General features: G+C 31.1%; 1 protein-coding gene across 1 annotated transcript; it reads right to left on the reverse strand.

Moving 5' to 3' along the window:
• Window positions 1-6,264: 6,264 nt before the first annotated feature.
• On the reverse strand, window positions 6,265-7,791 carry LOC132751544 (betaine--homocysteine S-methyltransferase 1-like; the record flags this gene model as incomplete). The annotated part of the gene is made up of 3 exons (XM_060741724.1): window positions 6,265-6,441; window positions 7,081-7,192; window positions 7,597-7,791. Coding segments are annotated over 3 exons (484 nt in total), but the record flags the coding sequence as incomplete, so codon positions are not given.
• Between the last annotated feature and the right edge of the window lie 16,050 nt (window positions 7,792-23,841).

The raw sequence follows: 23,841 nt of genomic DNA on the forward strand, positions 1-23,841 counted from the left end.
AGTGAATTTTTTTGAGATTAAAAGTTTAAAAGCGCATCCGTTGATTTTTAAAAAAAAATCTTTTTTTTTCTTCGTTTTAAAAAACCCCTAACGCTTAAATTTCCAAACAAACGTGAAACTAAATTCGCCGTTTTACCAAAATTTTATAAAAAAATTATAGCATTAAAAATTTCTTCGTTAAAGGAAAAAAACATTTCTGAAAATTTACTTGGGGGGGCGAAAACTGTGTTTTAATTGGAAAAAAAAACCATTACAAAGCATTTACTTGTCAAATTTTAAAAACCCAGTGTTATTGTAAGTTAAAACGTTTTAAGCCCCCAAATTTTTTTCCCTTGTTCGATTGGTACCTTTACCCCATATACTTTTCTTGGTTTTTAAAAGATTTATAGATAAAATTATTTTAGCAAAATTCTTTAACCAAAAAAATTTGAAACTGAATGACCCTTTTTTACCGGGCACATTTAATTAAAACTTGGGCTCACCTTTTTTTAATTTAACTGAATCCCTTTTTATTACTTTTTAAACTTTTTTAAAAAGAAAAATTTTAAATCACGTAATCTTTTATATTAAAAAACATTCATTGAAAATTTTTGTAATTAAAGTCGGATTAGTGTTTTAAATGCAAAGGCCCGGGACCAAATGGGGAAAAACTTTACCCTTAAAATTTAAAAAATTAAACCCTTTAAACCCCTCCCGCAAAAAAGTTTTAAAAATTTTCATTAAAAATGTATTTTAAACCCCTTAGCAATTTTTTCCCACTTTACCATTTTTAAATTTTCAGGTTTTTAATTTAAGATTCTTTAAAAAAACTAATTTTTTTTAAAAGTCGGTTTTTTTCTTTAAAACCAAAATTTCCCTTAAAAAAAACAAAAAAAAAAATGGGAAAAAACGAACTATTTAAAAAAAAAAATAATAAAATTATTTATTTTCTACCTTTTCGATTGTTTTGGCTATTTGCGTTGTTGCCCCCATATTTTTCACCGTTACCGGCACATTTCCCCCATTTTTTTTTGTTTTGGGGGTCAACGCCGAAAATGGCTAGCTTTCAAACGGGACATTTCACGCGACAAGGGCGGCCTTAAATTTGAACTCGCGAATTTTTCCCTTTTTTTACATTCCCAATTTTTCGACCTTTTTCGTTTGGTTGGGCCCCCGTTTAAACTTTTGGGTTCCCCCCGGAAAGGCATTTAAAACCCATTTTTTCTTTTTATTAAATTTTATGCCCCCTTCCCATAAATTTTTCTTTTCACTGGGTGATCGAAATTTTATTTCCCCTTTTTTAAGTCCGATGGACGGGTTCTTTCGAAATTCCCGATTGCCTTTTATCACGCCTTTTTCCAAAATTTTTAAATTTAACCCCCCCCCTTTTTGCTTTCGAATTTTTCCCCCTTTTTTCGGGAAATTTGTATGACGTTTTTGACTGGGAAAAACGTTTTGGTAAATTTTGGGCATTTCTTTTTTTCAAAAATCGCGAACTTTCCGAGTTTTAAACGCGTCCCGGTTTTTCCGGGTTTTTAAAAAACTGGTATTTTTTGGTTTAAAAGTTTGATCCCAGCATTTTCCAAAGTTTTTTGTCAGTTTTTCCCCATTCCGTTTTTACGATTTCCAAAATTCAAGGTCCCACGCCCCCCGGCCGTTGCGGGGTTTTAAAAGGTTTAAACTCTTGGGGCCCTCTGTTATCTAAGAAAACCGTCTGCGACCCTTTATTTTTTAAAAATTTTTTTCCACGCACTTTCCCCAGTTTTTTCTCTTTGGTTTAAAAAAAGTTCCCGTTTTTACCCCTCCCGTTTCATGCACGATGTTTTTGGAATTGGATCCTGCTTTGGTCTTGGGGACAATTTCCTCGGGAAAAAACTAGAGGAATTTACAAATGTGTCCCAGATACGCGAGGGTTTTTCCTTTTGGGATGCGCTTTTTCAAAAATTTATCCCAAAACTGGGGGGGTTGGCTTCTTTTCCCTCGCCTTTTAAGGGAAAAAACAATGATTTTTACATTTTTTTCTCTAAATTTTTTTTTAGATCCGAATTTTTAAAGTGTGAATAAGGTTATAATTTTTTGTTTTACCGATTTTTCAAATTTTTTCGCCCGCCCGTCGACGTGACCTTTCAAAAAACTGCCAATGCGTCCCCCAACCCAAAAAAGGGTTGTGCGCCTCATTTTTAAAAATTGAAAAGAGAAATAAAAAAAAGAAAAAATAAAATTTTAAAAGGAAAAAAAAAAAACGAAAAAAAAATAGAAAAAAAAATCTAGAAAGGGAAAATTTTTAGGGAAAAGAAAAAAAATGATTATCAAACCCAAAAAATAGTTTTTTGTTTAACAAAATCTCGGAACTTCTTTTCCATTTTATATACAAGAGTTTTTGATGCAAAGGTGCTCATTTTTATATGGGTTCCCAGGGCTGGGGGGGAAAAAGTACAAAAAATTGATCGTTTCGAAATTTAAAATATTTAAAAAGTTTCGGGCCAAACATCACCCCATTTTTATATTTTTGGGGGGTAAATATGCCTTTTGTTTTCAAATTAAAAAGAGTTTTTGAACTATTTGGGGAAAGATTTTGATAAAAAAATAAAATTGCGCGTATTTCAGTAAAGAAACTTACTCTGAAATTTATGTGGATTTTTTTGGTTGAAATTTGGGGATTTTTCTTTGTTTTTCCTTTGGGCCCTTTAGTTTTGGGTTTTTAAAATATTTTTCCCCCAATTTTTTAAAAAAATTATTTCGCTAAAAATTTAAGGGCAGTTTATTCAAGATTTGGAATCTTCATTTTTGAATCCCGTAAAAGTTTTAAAAATTTTTAAAAATCAATTTTGGTTTTTAAAAAAACTTTAAAATTTACCAAAAGATTTGCCCAAAAGGTTTTTTAAAAAAATTTATGAAACCAAAAAATCCAAATTTAAAAAATGGGAGTTTTTTTTTTTGGGGTAAAGGGCCCAAGAAAGGGTGTTTTTTTTGGGTAATTTTTTTAGGGGGGTGAAACCCCTTTTTTTTCCTGTTCCCAATTTTTAAACCTGAGAAAAAAAATATTTTAAAAATTCAATTTTTTTAAGACTAACATTTTTAATTTTTTAATTTAAGAATAGGAAAAAAAAAGTTTTATTCAATTTCTTTTTTTAAAAAAAATCTTTTGCTTTAAAAATACATTTGAAAAATTTTTTTTTTTGACTATTCCCTTTTAAATTTTAATTAAAATTTTTAAATTTTTATTCTATTTTTTTTTTCTTTTTTTCCTTTTTTGTACAAATTTTGTTATTTAAAATTTTCCCTTTTTAATTTTTGATCCATTTACCCTTTTTTTTGTAAATTTGTTATATTTTTGTTTTTCACACCCCGTTTGGGGTTTAGTAAAACAAAAAAATTTAAACTTAGAAAAAAAAAAAAAAAAAAAAAAAACATTTTTAAAAAGGGTTTCTTTTTCTTAGGGAAAGACATTTTTATTTAAATTTTTTTTAAAATTTATTTGCCTTTTTATACAAAAGACCGGTTTTTGAATTTTTTTTTGTTTTTTTTTTTTTTGTTTGTTTGTTTTTTTCCTTTAATTTTTAAAAATTTGTTTTTTCTATTTTTAACACTTTTTTTTTAAAGGTTTATTAAAATTTTTATCTATCGAGAAAAAGTAATAAAATTTTTTGGTTTTTCAAAAAGAAACAGATCAATTTGGGTTTTTTTAAATTTTTGCAAGGAAATTTTTTATTAGCTACTATTTATTTAAATTTTCCGGGTCTTTAATTTAAAAAAGTATTATAAAAAATCAGCTTCATTTTAACAAAAATTTTTTTATAAAAAAATAGGTTGTAATTTAATTATCAAAAACAAAAAAAACAAAAAAAAATACAAAAAATGTAAAAAAAAAAATTTAGCTATAACAAAGAGCGAAGAAAATTTAAATTTTAAAAAATCAAAAATTAAAAATTAAAAAATATTTTCACCCCTTTTTCTCAAAATATAAATGTCACATAGGAAAAAACTTTTAAAATTTTTTTAAAAACAAGATTTCGAAAATTCTTCCGTTCCCCAAAACAAATTTAAAAAATATCCCAAAAAGATTCGCGGAAAAAAAACGGGCCCCTTTTTATCCGCAAATTTCAATCATTTTACACTTGAAAACAAAAAATTTTTTATTTTTTGTATTCCCATTCTTGTTTAAAGGGTTTTTTCTTTTTTATAATGGAAATTTAAAAAAAACCTTTTTTTTCTATTTTTTTTGAAAATCCCCTATTTGTTTTTTTTCCCAATTTTCAATTTGGTATATTTGGGGGTTAAACCCAATTTACCCCCGGTTTTTATACAAAAACTTAAAAATCCATCAGTGTGACTATAAATTTAGGGGGCCATGGGGAAAACGCAAAAAAAAAAGGGAATTTTTCCCAAAAATTTTTTTTCCCACGTTCATTTATTCCTTAAAACCCCTTTTATTTTTAAAAAAAACGGAAACGTTTTAGTGGAAAACATACAAAACAAACTCGCATGTTAACTTTTCGCGAAACTTTTTGCTTAAACAACCATTTTATGGGGGTTAAAATTGGGCCAATGAATGCCCAAAATATATTTAAATTTTAAATTTTTTTGAAAAATGGGTGTTTAAAATTTTACTTTTTTTATTTTTTACATATATAATAAAAATTTAAAATTTTTCAAAAAAGATTTTTCCCAAAAACCCCATTTATTTTAAAAATTTATTTTGGGGAAAAATTTGTCTCATTTGACTTTTTACAAATCAAAAAAAGAAAAAATAAATAACCCCCTAATTTTTTCCCTCTTTTAGTTTTTGGACTTCCCCGAAACAAAACCTTTCAGGCGTTTTTGAAGGTGGGGGTTTCTTTTCCCAAATAGACCTCGGCCACCTCCGTATCAAACAAAGGAAAATTTTTCCAAAAGAAATGACCAAAATATTGAACACCAAGAGCCTTTGGCTTCTTCTGCAAAATTTCCGAAATTTCCTCACGTGAAATTCGCGCTTGGATCTAAATTGTGAGGATTTAAGTATTTTCCTGTAATAATAGCGAGGAAAATGTGTAATTTTAGCATAATATACACTTGTACGAGTAATTACGAGTATGTTTTAATTTTCAACTCTTGCTCTAATAGCCGTTGCTAGGATAATATTATGCAGACTGTAACTGTCGTCCTTAAAGATATACTATGCTCAAATTTGATATTTGAAAATATTGATAATTGCTTCACAGTCTCTTTACAAATATGAAATAAACATGTTTTGACTTCACACAAAGCATATATGTTAATATGTTTTAAACTCTACACACTACAGGTTGTCACAATATGGATATATAGTGTCATTAAAAAAACTGGCACTTTTTTTAAAGAAACGACCAACTTTATTTGACATGTAATATGGAACGCAGCTTCCCATATGTAGTTTATTTGTTCTTTTATTCAAATTTGACATATTCAGTAAGAATTACATCAATTTCAATAAATTTCTGTGATTAAAATATTTTACTCAAGGATGAGCATAGTATATCTTTATTCAGACTAATTCAAACGAAGCCTAACACATTTTCATTTTTTCCGCGAATTCCCGACCTTGAATATACATATACAGTTCTCTTTTCACTATTTCACATCATTCATTTAATACACATTGCTTTATCAACATGGAAGTTAATAATCCCTAAGAAACTTTCAGTTCTTTTTAAATCTGTATCAATACGTCACTGGATATTAAAAAGCGCTTCCAAAACTCAACAATCAAAAGAAGCGCATTTTCAGGTTTTACTAACCTGTATTTGGGTCCTTTAGGGAGAAGAAAGTTTTCTCGTTCTGTGTGGTTCGGTATGGGACAGGTATTGCGGCTAAAGGACCCTGTGTATTAATAATGAATTTTATTTAGCATATAGGAAGATAAAAAGAAATTTTAATTTTACCTAAAAAAACTGTTTAACATACAGGAAAAAAAAAAACGATGTTTGTTTTTAAAATCTTTGTCAGATTAATGGCGGTTGTAACCTTTATTTGTTTTTCCCTTTTTTTTCAAAATAAATAAAAACATATAGATACAATGTGTTTTACATGACACAAAGTTATTGCAAGAGCTAGCTAAATCAAATAATAATAATAATAATAAATAATAATAATAATAAAAAATAATATATAAACGACAATAACAGTAATGATATGTTTTTCTATTCAGAAGTTTAAACGATTATATATTTCAGTGTGGCCTATTATATGTAGGCCTATGTAAAAATAACGAGCGTGACAGAGAAAGCACAGTACAACACATGCAAACGAATTGCCAATATTTACCTTGCAAACCTCTCTGAACTTTAAGAAGTGACATCATCACTTCTTGACCACGTGAGCAGTTTATACCAACCACAGCTGCGCCCTGATCTTCAAGACGCTTGAGTGCTTCTGGGATAGGAATATCATCCGTTGTAAAGTCCGGAATATGTGCCGCCATTGTGATCACCGCCGGACAACCTGATCTCAAAAGGTAAATAAGAAGTAAATGTACTACAGTGTATGTCTTTTTTGCATATGTTTGTAATTAAAAGATCTTACTTTTGATCAGGAAAGTGATTTGCTGACTGTATTGTCGCTGTATTGAACTTGTCTAACGCTTCTTTTTGCATAGATTGATATCTAATGTGTTTTTTCCAGGTGTTTTTATTGATGAATCATAAAGCATTATTAGGTAAATGTAATCCAGAATATTTTATTGCACCCAATAAAATTGATGATTGTGGTGTCCGGAACATGGCAGTAAGTTATACATTTGATCAAGTTACATTTGATTAACCAGATCACACTTCAGCTACCGCCTCTTTCCTAGGCAGGTAGTTAACTTGTTTGTCAGTACTTGTTGCCTTCACATACGCAAGGAACTGGTAACTTCTGTTCATGCCAGAGAAGAGGTATAGTGTGAATGACCGTAAAAGGATTCCATGATCAATGACAACGAAAGTGACATGCATTGTCTGGGAATCGAGTCTAGGTCGCCCGATTCACACTACAACGCTCTACCTGTAACATTACCATTTACAAATTCTCTTATAGCCCTCAGTTGGACAAATACAAGTTATACAAACACTTCTTAAAGGACTCTTGAGTTGATCTTACCTTTCCCGTATTCCTTTATAGCCCTCAAGGCGAGCTGTGCCTCACCGTAGGAATCGAATGACTCTCCAATTATATAATCTACCCCTCCTTCAACACACCAAATCACTTGCTCCTGACATTTATAAAAGTGCATTTCCATAACTAAAATATCATTAAGCAAATATTTTCTTTTACGCAGAATATTTAGTCCGGCAAATGACGAAGTGGCTTGTCAGCATTCAGAGATGAGTTAGTCAAGTGGTTAAAATGTGTGTCTTCGTTTGAGATGCCATGATTGAATTTTCCTATTTGGAAGTGTTCCTTAATTTATTCCAGGAAACAAACGCGAGATTGGTACAATCTTCAAGCTTTCATTAAATTAAACTTAAATAAATTTGTTTACTTATACTAACACAATTTTAGCACATCAAATGATGTTTTAAAGATCTATTTTCTTATCCAATCGTATTATATTCAAATTGCAAGTTTTTGTTAAAACGTCAATATATTTATATCACGTGATGAAAATGACGTCACCTTGGATATTTCATATATCGTTTGATGACTTTCCTTGTCGTCCTTAGAATACAAAGGTGTGTCAGACAGACCTCCTGCAATCAGTTTACCGTACTTGTCAGCAACTCGCCGTGCAATTGTAAGTGCATCCCTGTTAAGTTTTTCTGATTCGTCTTCACGTCCTTGCAGCTTCATAAATGCTCGGTGTCCAAAATACTGTCAATTTATAGATAGTAATATAATTGATTAATATAATTATGTAAAGAAACGCATGGACGTACTGCCATAGGGACAGCATATGACGTCCCTATTATTTTCGGCGTATTTGCCATATGGACGGCTTTTGCCGTTTCTATAATAATAATAATAATAATAATAATAATAATAACAAGCAATTATCATAGTATTGCAAGCAATCCATAAGTCCCCTACCGGTTAGAACCCCAGCAACATTCTGATGGGCCATTGGCCATTCAACCAGTGAATGAATGACATGAATGAACTTAAATCTTTTGAGTTCTAAGTTTGTCTATATCACAGTAATGTGTTAAGTTTCCATACCTAGTAAGGAAATTATGTTTATACAACCCTGTCATATTATTATGATGTGGGATTTTGAAGTAAATCCTATAAGGAATGAAGAAGTTGGAGTGAAAAATACCAATTTCTCGAAAAAAATCTAAGTTCAAGGGGGACATAATTCTGGAAATAGTCTTGCTAGAGTATTTAACCTTCTCAAAAATGTTGAGTGATAATAAGATACATATATATGAAGTTTGAAGTAGATACATTAGGAAATAAAGAAGTTATTTAAAAAAGACAACATTTTTTTTTTTCATAAAAATTCTAAGTTCAAGGGAGGTAATACTGATAATTTTTGTGCTAGAGTTGTAAACCTTGTCACATATGATGTGGTTGATGACCAGAAACTTATATTTAAAGTTTGAAGTAAACACCTTTAGAAATAAAGAACTTATAGTGAAAAAGCTGAAAAATTTAAATCAGAAATCTTGAAATTCAGGCTATTTGTTGCCATAGCAACCAGAATTTTCAACATAGGAAGAAAAGAAAAAGATGTGCATAATCTCCAGACTCCCATCTACCCATATTTCAAGTTTCATAAAAATATTTTCAGTACTTTTTGAGTTATCACTGGATCCAGTTTATGTGTTAAATTTGCCATATTTTTAGACTATTTGTTGCCATAGCAACCAGAATTTTCAACATAGGAAGAAGAAAAAAAGACGTGCATAATCTCCATACTGCCATCTATCCATATATCAAGTTTCATAAAAATATTTTCAGTACTTTTCAAGTTATCGCGGGATCCAGTTTTGTGGACGGACGGACGGACGGACTGACGGACTGACAGACATACGGACGGACGGACGGACAGACGGACGGAGGGTAAACCTTTAGTCCCCTCCGAATAAACCGGTAGGGGACTAATTATAATAATTATAATAATGATAATAATAATAATAAATATATAGATAATTATACCATCGACAATAATTATCATATACTATCAGATTTGGAAACATATATAATTATTATAATACTAATAACAAATAATAATAATTATATTAATTAATAATATAGTAATTTCTTAGAAAACCTTCTGGCAAATAGCTGATCAATAAATAAATAACCCTCTGGCAGCAAAAGGGTTAAAATAGAAAAAACGGAATCCTAAAAGAACGGTCGATACGACAAAATTGAAAATGTTACAGGATCGGTTTGAGCCTGTTCATGGACGGTACTAGGAAGTGAAGGTTAAGGTTACCGTGCACGGCCTCGAGCAACAGCTTAATCAGAATTCAACACTTAGAAATGAAAATGGTGAAAGTTTCAAGTCATCCGGCGAATATTATTAATTATCTTTATTAGGGTATGATTTTTTTTATATATTACTGCTTAATAAAACAGTAGAAAATATGTATGTCGACACATGATTTAATCGTGTCAACTAAGCAAAATCTTAATGACTCCGTGTTATATGTGCTCCGTTTTGCATAAACATTACAAGTGTAATTTTGGGGTATCTCTTCAGGGGTATCAATATATACAAAATCTTCTCTTCAGGTTCGATCATATGCAGTTTATTGACAAACCAAATGTTTACATTATTTACAACAGCTCATCTGACATATTCACAAAGTATACCGGTACATCTTGTAAACCAACCACCAGTCTACGTAATCATATAAGCATGTGAACAAGGTAGGCACTGAAATAGTAAATAGTAACAATCCTTACCAAATGATTGGAGATTCTTATAAGTCATATAAAGAGTTATCTCTCTTTTATATCGTTCATAATAAATATACATTTTACCTGGAGTAGGTAAATACCCAAACTAACTCATGGTTCAAATCCACAGATATTTATACATCTCCAATTATATCAATAACATAGTTCATAGCTAAGTTCATAGTTCTTAATCATAGCAGTCCATTACTCAATGAAACAGTGGTCCCTGTACTTACATTTAGTTGTAACAATGCAAAAGTTATTAGAATTCAATAATTCATCAAAGTACCTAATATATTTAAAACATTACTCTCATAGAAATAAAATATCAACTTACAGATCTGTAGGATCTTTAACCTTTTACACAAATAAGATATACGCCATCATCCACACAAATCCACACAAATGAATCTCACCGAGTGCTGCTGTGAAGAACAATGCATTAATTATTATATACATGCAAATTAGTTGAGATAAGTAAAAGATAGAATAATTAGAATAAAAATATTTTTGCTTGTTGAGAGTAAGTACAGTTACTGTAATTTAGTGTTGTGTATAAAGTCAAAATATCACTTGTAGCTTTTATATAATTACCTTCATATCATTTATTTATATTACCATTAGAGTAACTCTACCAAGTTATTTGAAACTTGAATAATGCACCTTAAGACTATTTCAACATAATTAAGTGATTCAATTTCCATGTGATATGTCTGTGCTTGATAAACATTTAAGGGAAGATAATTGATTTATAAATTAATACTTCTGTATATACTGCAATTGTGTACCTTTTGTCACTGACAAAAACATTGAACAAAACAAAGTAGATATTAAGAACTATGAAAAAGGTAACATTTTTTAACAGAATGTTAAGATGCACTGTCCGAAATATAATTGTCCGGATACTGTTCTACTTGGAAATCATGAGAATCCTTCTCCTCCATAAAACGACATAAGATAAGTGTTAAAATGAAAGTTATCTGCACTGGGGTCATTATTGGACAGTATAGATGTGTGAGGGTACATGGAATCCACAAATGAATAATAATTATCGCATGGTTTGGAACTTTTTTTCCTTTGTTCTTACTAGCCCATTATTCTCAGTACACTTCAATGAGCATTTTGAAAACTGTATTGATATACACATGTATAACAGTACAGTTTTTTCATTGATTTCATACAGGAAAATTCGACTGTTGTTTATCGGTTGAGTTTTTTTTCGCACCTTGTATATATCAATAAAGTTTTTTTTCATAGAGGCTCCAATGGGGCAGTGGTAACGACCATTCCCAGTAGCAAAAAAAATGGAATCAGTAAAATAAAATAAAATAAATATATAAATACAATGAAAAATATTAACAAAGATAATTAATGAAATGAAATTTACTCTCATTTAATCAAAAGGTACATCCGCTGAATTATTTCCTCTGAAAAAAAGCCCTTTACTCTTTAATCAATATTGGTAACAGTTTACAATCCGCCTCTAACATTGGATGTATTTTGTATATTTTTTTTGCGGCAGCGAAAACAACTTGAAAAAACTGCCTTATCATAAATATCTGTAATGTAGCTAACGATTTATCTATTTATTTATTTATTTGTTTCTAGTACAAAAAAGAAAACATTATGTCATTGCGATAAAACAGTTATAGTATATGAAACTCGTTAGTTAAGGGGGTATAACACTGGCTGGGGCGACATCTCAGGATGTTTCTGCAAAGAAAAATTTAGCAGAAACACCCCTTGATGTCGCCCCAGCCAGTGTTATATCCTCGTAACTAACTCGTTGCATGTACTATAACTATAACATAACTGGTCTGTCCCATTTTTTCACTAGCCGGAAACTGTTTATGTATTGCACGTATGGTGTGTGTTCTTATACCTTGGAACACGTAGCAAAGCACAACTTGCCTGAGTAACAACAATTTAGAGTCCTTTTATAAAACGTCATTATCACTAGTGAAAGCTTTAAAGTCGAAAAATTAAAAATGTAAACAAATGCCTCTCTAGGTCATATACCACCAAATCAATTATGATGCATTCGAAAATAAACTCTCGTATATCACGTGATGAAACGAAATGCAATTATCGTTTAGTAACACACTATATGCATCTTTTTTGTAAAAATGTGCCTTTGTAGACAGCATTTGGAATCAATAAACGCTGAGAGACAAACAATTTATCCCCATTACCGCCTGAGCATTTTGTGAAAAATGGCCGTTTTCATCGAAAAGTTTCCTGTTACAAGTTCAATTGCTATGAAACTATAAAAATGCTTCAATACACATCAATCTAGGGACAAATATTGCCTGGACAATTGCTTTTATGACAAAATGCTCAGTCGTACATTTCCTATTATGCTGGCAACGAGGGGACATCTTAAAATTGCCAAAATTCATTATTTTGCTGTTCTTTTTTAATTAAAAACTGAATTTAAGGTGCTGCAACTTATAAATTGATTGAGATATAGTCAGATACTACCCAGTGTTGATTACACACTACCCTAAAAACGACCTGATGATCTTTTTTAGCCTCTCAAAAGTCTAATTAAAGATGAGGGAGACTGCTGGCAATCTTCAAACCCCCGAAAAGAAGGGGGCACATCCCACTCTTGCGCCAAAAATGTGATCAATTTTCTAAATAACATTTCTCAAAACGAAACAAGTGTTCAGGGGCTTAAATTTAAATAGGACATTTGTTACCAATTCAGGCTTAAAAAATTTGTGTTAAAAAAGCGATAATAGGCGTTTATGAGGGAATGGTTAATTTAAATTGTTGCAAAGAATAACATGTGTTCCCCCACTCAATGATTGAACTCAAAACACGAGTCCTTCAATGACATAAGTCAACTTCCTTTTTGCAGTTGTGCTTAGACTAAATTGCATCAAAAAACATACCCCTCAGAACGAGATAGAGTACGTTTGTCAACCTAACTTCTTACACAAAGCAAATGATCTGAACATTGTTGATGAGAATTAAAATAAGATTATTAAGGCGTAGCGATTGAACTGCACTTGCATAAAAACAACCTTTATGCCGAAAGAACCAAAGTATCGATCCTTAAAATACATTAAAATACATAATACGTAAAATACATTAAAGAAACGATTTTTTATTTATTCAAACAAAAACGGATGTAAGGAAAATCAAAATAATACGAAGGAAACAAATGACGAAAGAATGGTTCTTTTTATCAAAATCCTAATTTTTTACCCATATTCTTCCAACAATTTACTTTTGCGCAATAAAATGTAATTGTGGTACCTTTTAGCTTCCGTAGATTTCATATTCATAATCATACAAAACTCTATTGATCTAAGTCTAAATATACTATTGATAATTCTGTCAGGTAAATTTGATTTATGAATATATATGTCTTTATTAAAGAATATATAAATTCCATTCAACATTTTTATGTGTAGATTTTTTCTGATGATATGTCTGCTATGTAAAATGTATATCTATTGATGTTTAAAACTCAACACTATAATATCAATTTGTGTTAATTTGAAATAACATTCTATAATAATTACTAAAGTAACTTGACATTGTCTTTACAGTTTGTTTTAAGTCATTGAAAATTAGTATTGAAAATGTATTGTTTATGCATTTCTATCAATGAATTATCAAACTATGTATGGTTATGATTATGTACTATGTACATTAAAATAAAATAAGTTTCTATTTTGTTCTAAATCACAACATGAGATGAAGGAAATCTTATCAATGCGATGCAGAATCGAAAAGGCTTCCTCTCAACATGTCCTAAATCTGTTTTAATTGATTATTCTCACTTTTTATTCTCATTTTTGTGTATGTCTTGTTTCTCTTCAAAATTTAAATTGAACAAATGATAATTAAGTCATGAACACCACGAAGAAAAAGTATGACGTTACGCGGACAAATAATTCGAAATGACTTAAACACGCGCGGAATAAATAGAAAATATGTTTGTTTTAAATTTAAGATCAAATTATATATTACTCCTCAAAACCGGCTGTTATACCATTTTATATTTAGCCACTCATGAAACATTGCGTCTATTGGACACTCTATGAAATATATTTTGATCTTACATGCAAAACAAATATAACTAGAGGACCTGTGGTTAATATGGTTGAAAATTTTTCAATAAATCATTCATATAGTTGTTTAAGGTTACATTGAATTGAAATCACACAAAAAAATGTTCGCCAATATTATGTTTTGAGAAGTATTATTACCTTTTGGCTGTAGTGCAAATGATAATATGATACGAACTACATGAAGATTAAAAATCAATACACCTTAAACAAAACATAACGTTACTATATACAAATGACATATAAATGATAAACAATGAATGATCTTTATTTAGTCACATCTAACTCGATACAATCTTTTGTTTCGCAATTAAATTTCCAAGTTTTGAATTTAAGAAGTTATTCTTACGGGTGGAGATAATGAAACATATCTGATTCAATGAAATACAAGGAATTCTCGTTTTTATAACATTTACAAGAAAGTGAATAGTACGGTGAGTTACTTTTTTACTTTTCTTTATTCAAAATTATTTTAGTTCTTATCCCCCACCGAAAGGCGGCGGGGGATATAGAAATAGTCTTCATCTGTCCGTCCTTCCGACCTTCCATCCTTCTGTCCGTCCGTCCTTCCGCCCGACATTTTTGTCCGGAGCATATCTCAAAAAGTATTTAAGGTATAACTTGAAACTTCATAGGTGGATAGATCATATTGAGGAGGAGTGCAGTGCACAAGAATGATAGCTCTAACCTGATTAATTTTTGAGTTATTGCCCTTTGTTATTTTTCAAACTTAATTTTTGTCCAGAGCATAAATCAAAAAGCCTTTGAGATATCAACATGAAACTTCATAGGTGGATAGATCTCACTCAGGAGGTGTGCAGTGCACAAGAATGATAACTCTACCCTTCATAATTTTGGAGTTATTGCCCTTTGTTATTTTTCAGACTTAATTTTTCACCTGAGTGGAGCATAACTCAAAACGTTTTTGAAATGTCAACATGAAACTTCATAGGTGGATGGATCTTATTGAGGAGGAATGCTGTGTGCAAGAATGATTACTCTTTCCTTTATAATTTTTGAGTTATATCCTTGTTATTTTTCATACTTTTTGTTTGGTACTTATCTCAAAAAGTGGTAGAGATATCAACTTGAAACTTCATAGGTGGATAGATCTCATTGAGGAGGAGTGCTGCACACAAGAATGATAGCCTACCCTGCATTATTTTTCAGTTATTGCCCTTTGTTATTTTCAGCCATCAGTTTTCACATAGGTTTCAATAGCTTTTATCACTCCAGCCATAAGTTTTCATTACCAAGAGACCTCTTAAAATTGATTTATTCTGCTCTACTACATCTATATATTCTTCCAATGAGCAAACACATTCGGCGGGGGATGGCCATGATAACCTGGCTCTTGTTTTATTGGAAGATTATTTCCTCAACAAAAGAAATAATTTAGCATTAGTAACACAAGTTTAAAATAAAAGGAACATTTTTGCTTTCGATTTTAACAAATGCAAAGATGAATTGGAAAAACATCACCAATGTTTTCCGCGGTAAGAGTGTTTTTAATTAAAAGTATCTGTATTGTAAGGGATTTCATGACGGTATCACGACAAGGGACATCAGTATAATTGCCTTTGAATACATAGATTTTACATATAAGAAATGCTATCTAATGATAAAAGAATAAACTTGAAAATTTATCAACTGATATCTTAAGAAATTCTGACAAAGAATTTGTATTAAAGAGAGTGTCCATATATCTATGTAAAGTTGCAGATATCTGATGTTGATTCATTCTCTAAGGTGTTGGAAGAAAAAGGCCTGAAATTCGATAAGAAATGTACAATTTAAGTAATATATGTAATAATAATTATTATTAGATGTTGCTGCAACAGTGCTTGAAATTTTGGTCTTAGGTAGCACAAAGTTAATTACTTTGGTAAACAGTAATATCGTGCGGCTTCGACGTAAATCGACGCGAGGCAACAATAAAGTCTTGCACACGTTTAAATCATTTGTATTATCCACAGATCTAAGGTTTTCAGATCCGTAAAGGAATTGAAATGTTTTTAAAGGTCATTGAACAACGTAAGTTGGATAAGAGCGCTTGTTTGATAGTGTCAAAGATAGGACAGTAGAGAAGATAATTGTTGTTTTTCTCTATTTCGTCACATGTGCATTTTGGTGAATTTTCCATGGACTTTCTAAAAATAAATGAATTAGTGAGCTGTAACCCTAATCGCAATCGGGTGTGCAATATTATGGGTTGTCTTTAACCAAAAATTAGGGTCTAGATTTAACATCTTCAGGCATAGTATTCCAATGTCTTATTACGGAGGGTAGAAATAAGTCCTTATATAGTTGAGTTCTAGCATGTATGTAAGGAATCGTATTAGCGTTTCGGAGTTGATATCTGTTCGTGTTTGTTCTGGGTTGAGGTTTGCAAGATTTTCTTGCGTGAGATTGTTTTTCTGTTAAAAGAATGTTATCAATTTATGGTTTTTCCTACGTTCTGACTAAGTTTCCCACCATTTCAAATCATGATATTATTTTCTATGCTGCATTTTTTTATCTATTTTTTTTTTGCTAAAGTGGCCTATATTCTTGTAGCTTCAGTTTGAACAGTTGAAATATTTGATTGTATACTATTGTCCCAGACGGTATAAGTATATTCAAATAAAGGTCTTATAAAAATAAAATACATGTATAATGTTTCCAAAGATTTCCTGTTTAGCGCAACTTTAAGAAATTGTAGATCTCCAATGCGTGTCCATGCTTTCAAGACAGTTGAAGTTATATGTGAATGTCATTTGCTTTCATGGTCGAAAGTTAAACCAAGATGTTTATGTTTTTGAAATTTTGTATTGTTGCATTATTCATTGTCAGTGCAGCATGTTTGATTTGTTTCTTTTTCTAGAGAATACGAGAGTTTTTGTTTTATTTTGATGAAAGTCTTTAAACCATAATGTTGCTCACAAATAATTGTTTTGTAAATCATTGTTAAGTCATGTTGCCGTGGTATTTTGTGTATCAACAATTAGATTTAAACTTGTGTCGTCGGCAAATTAAAATATTGAAATTGACATAGAAACAATGTTAGATGTCGCAGAAAACCATTCTTATTTCTTTGCCTTCATCAACGCTTTACAGATATCATTGGAGATATATAAAAATTGATTGGTTGTTGAGTCTCATTTTGTGAAACCAGATTGATAAAGAGATAGTATATTATTTTGAATGATAAAGTTGTAGACATATTATATATACGTTAAACCGTTAGTTTACCAGTACAGCTAAGAAGAGAGATAGGTCTGTAGTTAGGCTCAGACCTTTTCGAAAACAGGAATGATGTGTGCTTTATCCAATTCATCCGGAAAGAAAGATTTAGACAAGAGTGCATAGGTTCACTTATTACCTCTTTTTAAAGCCGGGGACTGACAAATCTGTTCCAGATGCTTTAATGGGATAAACATTTATGATTGAGTCCAACACATCTTGTGGTGATATAGTGATGCTATTAAGAAATGCAGATGGTGTAGTATTAAGAGATGGTGGTTCTTTGCTTCTGCCTTGTAAAGAAGACAGTTCACTGAAGAAATTGTTAAGAAGATTCGCATTGTCTTGGTCTGTGTTCGCTTGTGAGGATTGTGTGTACAGTATTGGTTTGGTGTTATCGGTTTTAGAAAGTTTGAGATTGTTTTTGATATCTTAAACCAGTTTTTTTACCTAATATGTTACCATTGATTTTGTTTTCGTTTGTGATCTAGCTTTGCTTTTCTTATCTCATTCGTAGCTTCATTTTTTCCCAAAATTTTGACCAGTGATAATCTGTTTTTTTTATTTCGCAATTTTGTGGAGACGCGCTCGAGTACGAATCAGTTTTTTATATTAGTATGGAACCATGGAACATCACACGGACAGATAGTTACATCCTTGTTTGTTATTGTTCCTTTTTCAGCATTCATAATTGAATCTGTAACTTGTATGGTAAGCAGTCGAGGTCATTACAAGATAATATGTGTGCCCAGTTAATTTAGTTTGTAAGATATTTCTAAAACAAGCAACGTCGCCGTGGTCAAATTTCTAGTTATGTTTTTTGTATGAATGTATTTGGGGGTTTTCTTTTGTTTTAGGACGATTACTATAGGACAGTGATATCTAATTTTATTAGGAATAAAGGGGTCAGCAACAAAGCTTGTAAGGGCATTGGTTAAATGTTTTACTAAGAAGAGATCATTGATAGAACAAGATGTTTCTGTAGAGTGTAAGGTCATATATAGTTTGATTCATATTATAGGATTTAATCAAGTTTTCCATTTTCTAGTTGTTTGGGTTGAGTAAGTGTAATTAAAATCGCTTTCTTCTAGTAGTGACCAATAGTGTTTGTGGGCATCATTGGGTCGGTAGAAGCCCACCGATTGGATGATTTTGGTTTTGTTGTGGGATTTTAATCCAGATAGCCCCAACGTCAGGTAAAAATAAGTCTATACGGACTCTCCAAGAAAGACTATGCTTAGGACTTACTCTACCACCTGTTCTATGTATTCGATCAAACCGGAATGGAATTCTTATATCATCATTTTCGATGATGGATGAGAGCCACATGTCCTTTGTTTTACATTTTACATACATGTTTATTTGTAGTTTCATTAGCAAAAAAAATTGTCATCCTTTACTTTTTACCAACAAAATGGCTGTATCCTTTAAGTTTCATTAATTAAAAATTGTCCTCCTTTACTTTTTACCCCCAAAATGGCTTGCATGTTCCGCCTCATATACAGACTCAATCAAACCGAGTCTGCAATTTTCCGAGGGATCACTTTGTTTCCAGATTTTTATACTTCACAACAACAGATGTCAAGCGCCGTGTGGCAGCTGTAAAAAGTTACCCCGTACTACACTTCAGTGTTGTTATATTTTTCTGGTCCTTCTGAATCATTGATGCCAGCACTATTAAGTGTTGGGAATTGAATACCGCTCAAGCCGGTGCTAGGGGATATGAGGGATGTTGCAATTATTCATTATCCCTCATGTACAGACTCAATCAAACCGAGTCTGCAATTTTTATGTTATTCTGTTGTGATTAATGCTTCCCAGGGATTATTTTGTTTCCAGATTTTTTTTCCAATAAAACAAGTTAAGTAATTTATGTAGAAGAATTATGCTCAATTTTATAAACAAACATTTGCAACCACTTTAATATCAACACACCAAAGAAAGGATTCGGAAGATGAAGTGATAAACTTTTTGAAAACCTATTGATTGATTTTTGTCGGTTTGTAATACATTTCTCTCAAAAAGATGTATTGTCAATGATTGATTTGTTTATACAATTAATGTTGTTGTTTTTTTTTCTTGTAACGAGTAAACATTTTCATTTCAAACATTTTTATATAATTTAGCAAGTTTACGAAAGTTTTGAATTTTTTTGAATGCCAAGACATATTGGTATAAGAACAATCCCATTTAGTTCATGACTAAAGTATTGTTCTTAGGTTTCACCTTAATCAGCACGATTATTCATTCATAAAGATGGTAAATAATTAATTCCTTCTTGCCTTATCACCTTCATAAAATTATGAATATAAATCCTTCATAAATCCTTGTTACACCGATACTGACTTCTGAGTCGCCACTGTCCAAAGAAAGAATCTTTACAGAAGATGCAAAAAGTCACGCTTGACTTCTTTAACAACAATTAAGTTAACAATTCAAAAATAATGGAATTGTTTAATTGATAATTTAGAATAGGCACTCAGCTGTCTGAACTGTATCATAAATATATAACTTTATATGCGTTCATTTTATGATATCAGGAAGGCAATATCTAATTTTTCTAGATTCAAATTAAATGCATGCAAATCAATACTTACTGTATTGGCACACATTACATACTTCGTTGGTGAAAATGCGAAAACACGACAAAGTCAATATTTTGTCGTTTTTTTCGCTCCGTATATCGAAAGGTCGAGAAAAAAACAGAATCATCTTATTTGTCATATTTGCGTCCAGTGAGTGCTAGGCAAAAACACGATAAAACAACAGTCGCCATCTTGTCATATTATCGTCTTCTCGCTCCACGGACCAAAAGTACAATTAAATGATGACTAAGGCGTATTTTCGTGTTTCCGCCTTCTCAACAAAGAGAGCGGATGCTCGACATAAATGCTTTTTAAAAACATTTAATTTATGAAACTAATCATATAACATTTTTTCCATTTCTGTAACAGATAAACTGATTTCTCAGTTCCTTAAAATATAAGATCAACGTTTGTGTAAACATAATGACGTAAAGAAGGCATATGCTTATAAACGACCTGAAGAAATTTGATTTTTAAAACTTGAGTTTCAGTTTACCTGTATAGAAAGATAAATTTATTTAGTGTTTTTTAATTTCTTTACGGTTTGGAACCAGTTATCTAATAAACAATTTTGCTGGAATTCATTTTTTTAAATAAAATGATCACGCGAAACTATATACGTATTCTTTATTCGTTTGTGTATTGAACCATTAGTAAAAGGTTTATATATTATAATCATAGAGCAATCATAAAGAACGTTACCCTTCTACAGTAAATAAATAAACAGTTCGGTAAGTTGTTTTTCGCACTTTTCTTCTTTTTAATAAATTTAAGATTATTCAACATATTATAAGACGAGTTGAAAGACAAATTGAATTCAGTAGAATCCCTCCTTAAGACCACCCCGGAATTAAGACCACCCCGCTATTAAGACCATTTTTTAAAAGAACGGAATTTTCTGTTCTTTATATCAATGGTTACATGATCCAGAATTAAGACCACCCCGCTTATCCACTTTTAAGACCACCAGATTCGGTCCCAATTCATTGTTTTATTCTTTATTTGACCCCACTAATGAGACCATTGATATTAAAGTCAGCACCTACCTAGATCTTAAATTTGTTGTCATTATCTGCTTGAATGCTCTTAGGCATGACACTTGATTTCACAAGGTGTGAACAAATGTTGTTATTGGGTTATTGTATGAAATAAGGTGAGAAAGTAAATTTTAGAGTGGTTAAATGTTGCTTTCAGCACATTTATTATATGAAGAATTTATAGGTGAACTTTGTATATCATATAATAATTAATATTGAAATCAGACCAAAGAGAATTTCAATGTTAAATTTCTTCAGAAATATATTTACCTCATCATAACATACTTTTATATTGTTAAGATACATATTGTTTGCTCATACAACATGTCTAAAATAGACCATGGTCATAAAGTATGTAAGAAATAAGAATATTCACAATTAAGACCACCCCGCAATTAAGACCACTTTGGACCAGTCCCAATGGTGGTCTTAATTGAGGGTTTTCACTGTATAAAATGCCGACTACCATGTACAGACTCAATCAAACCGAGTCTGCAATTTTCATGTAAATTTGTTGTGATTAGTGCCCCGAGAGATCACTTTTTCCAGAAAATTCAATTTTCAAAACACGGAAGAAACAAACGTATATTATTTTAATTTTTTTTAACAGCAACAAGTATCAAGTCAAGTACCAATTCAATTTTTAAGGATTTGTATATAAAAAGAGTTTTTATTTCCGATATCTTGTAATGAATTGAATGATGCCTTTAAAGACTTTAAAGAAAAATGTAAATATTCTAGGCTACGTTAATAAGATTAGATACGATTTATGTTCATTGAATAGAAAGCCATTTATGGAAGATCCATAAGGCCTTTAATTCTTAGACTTGTATTTTTTTAAGCTTTTTATTTTAAGTGTCCTGTTACAGCATCCACACAGTTACTTGTTGGTCAAATAACTGAGTCATCATTTGCATGTTGGCAATAAATACAGTTATAATGTTTTAGTAAAAATCCATGATTAAAACATTTCAACAATTATTAAATTCTATTTCTTCTGAAGTTTAATTTGTCTTTAAAGCAATAAAGTAAGATTTGTATTACAAAGTAAAGATGACTTACGTTGATACTTATGGACATTTTTGGACATGTTTTCCATTTCAAGTATGTTTAAAGTTAGTATACTTAAGCTTATTCTAAAATACTCTGGGAAATAGGGATTTCAAGACTTAACAGTGACCTCAAGAAACGTATTGAAATTGGAAATTTGGAAAAGTGAAATAAATCAAGATCAAGCTCTTTGGTTCCATCTAATCAAGCACAAACTGGGTTTTGGTGTATGCTCTTATTTCAATAATATTTTTATTTGATCATTATGGTACCATTATTGGAATACATTTTATTTCTTTATTAATCAACATATGATGTAAATCTTGTTTTACAATTCTGATATAATGAATTGTTTTTATATTGCTATATATGAGTTTTGCAAGTGCACCTGCTTCCGGTGCTAAGAAAGTGGGAAACTGGACTTATAAGATTTATTTCATACCTGAAGCTGACAAAAGCTCTAGCTGCCCACATGAAATAGAGGATGAAGAACTGTTTGGCAAACTCCAGACCCTTTTACAGTCGGGCATACTTTCTGATCGGGAAACAAGGGGATTTCCATTCAAGGCTTTCCGATCAGACAGCAAACGTCAAAATCCTTCCCGATCTGGAAGTTTATTGGCCTTTTTTACGTAGTTCAGGAAAAATGGCCGGTGCATAATAGTTTTTAACCCATTTCAATATGAATATCACGTTTAAGTGCAGAAAAGATACATCTAAAATCCTACCGAGTCATTTTCTTTTAAAATGTCTAAAATTGAAATTATCTGAAAGTGAATTTGAGTGAAGTTTTACGATTTTACTAAGAAGTAGCTGCTTCCCGTTTTGGAAACACTTTTTCCTGTTCAGGCATCTAGCATAATATTCATCATTAAATGTCTCCCGTTTGGGAAGTGTTTTTTTTTAAGTTAGTGCGTTCTATTCTGGAATTCTTTCGTGCTGATTGAGATTATTTTGGACAACACCAACAAATAATGTTGTATGTGCAACAAATCAACATGTGAGTCATTGTGTGAATGTTTTTAGGTCTTGTATGTCTAGCAGTTCAGATACAAATGATAGCATCATAGGTGGTGTCTTCTCAATTTTTTTTAAAAACGAATATTCAAATATATTCGAATATGGAAAAACGAATATTCGAACATCAATTTTCTTATTCGTTCCCAGCCCTAGTTATTTTTATCATGTCCCACTTCGAAAAAGAGCAGGTATATTGATTTGCTTATGTCCACACAATATCTGTAAGACTATAAATTGTATGTTGAATAAAATATATATGTTATGTTAATGTTAGTCGGTCAGTCCATCGGTAGACCTCACTTACTATCTTAAAAACTATTTATCACAGAGTCTTCATATTTTACATACTAATTGGTTACAACTATAGTAAATGACACCTATTGATTTCAGGGTCACTATGTCAAAGGTCAAGGTCACAGGGACCCTAAATGTCAGAATGGTTTCCGCTCATTATCTTGAAAACTATTTCTCACAAAGTCTTCATATTTCCAAATTAATTGGCCATATGTAGTAGATGACTCCTATGATTTTGTGGTCACTAGTTCAAAGGTCAAGGTCACAGGGGTATTAAATGTCAGAATGGTCTAAGCTCATTATCTTGAAAACTATCCATCACTATGTCATTATATTTCACATATTGATTGGTCGTAACTACTGGATGACCCTATCGATTTTGGGGTCTTTAGGTCAATTGTCAAGGTAACAGGGACCTTAAGTATTTTGTTTATCCGTCGTTAGACCACATTGTTTCTGCTGATTTTCTTAAAAACAATTTATCAAAAAGTCTTCATATTTCATATATAGATTGGTCATAACTATTAGATGACCTATATTGATTTTGGGGTTACTAGCCTAAAGTTCAAAGTTACAGGTTTTTTAAATTTCGGAATGGTTTTCGCTCAGTATCTTGAAAACTATTTATCAGAAAGTCTTAATATTTCACATATTGATTGGTCATAACAATAAGATGGCCCTTTTTGATTTTGGAGTAACTAGGTAAAAGGTCAAGGTCACAGT

The sequence above is a fragment of the Ruditapes philippinarum genome, unplaced genomic scaffold, assembly GCF_026571515.1.
Source record: "Ruditapes philippinarum isolate M1 unplaced genomic scaffold, ASM2657151v2 ctg7164_1_1_1_1, whole genome shotgun sequence".
NCBI lineage: Eukaryota > Metazoa > Mollusca > Bivalvia > Venerida > Veneridae > Ruditapes > Ruditapes philippinarum.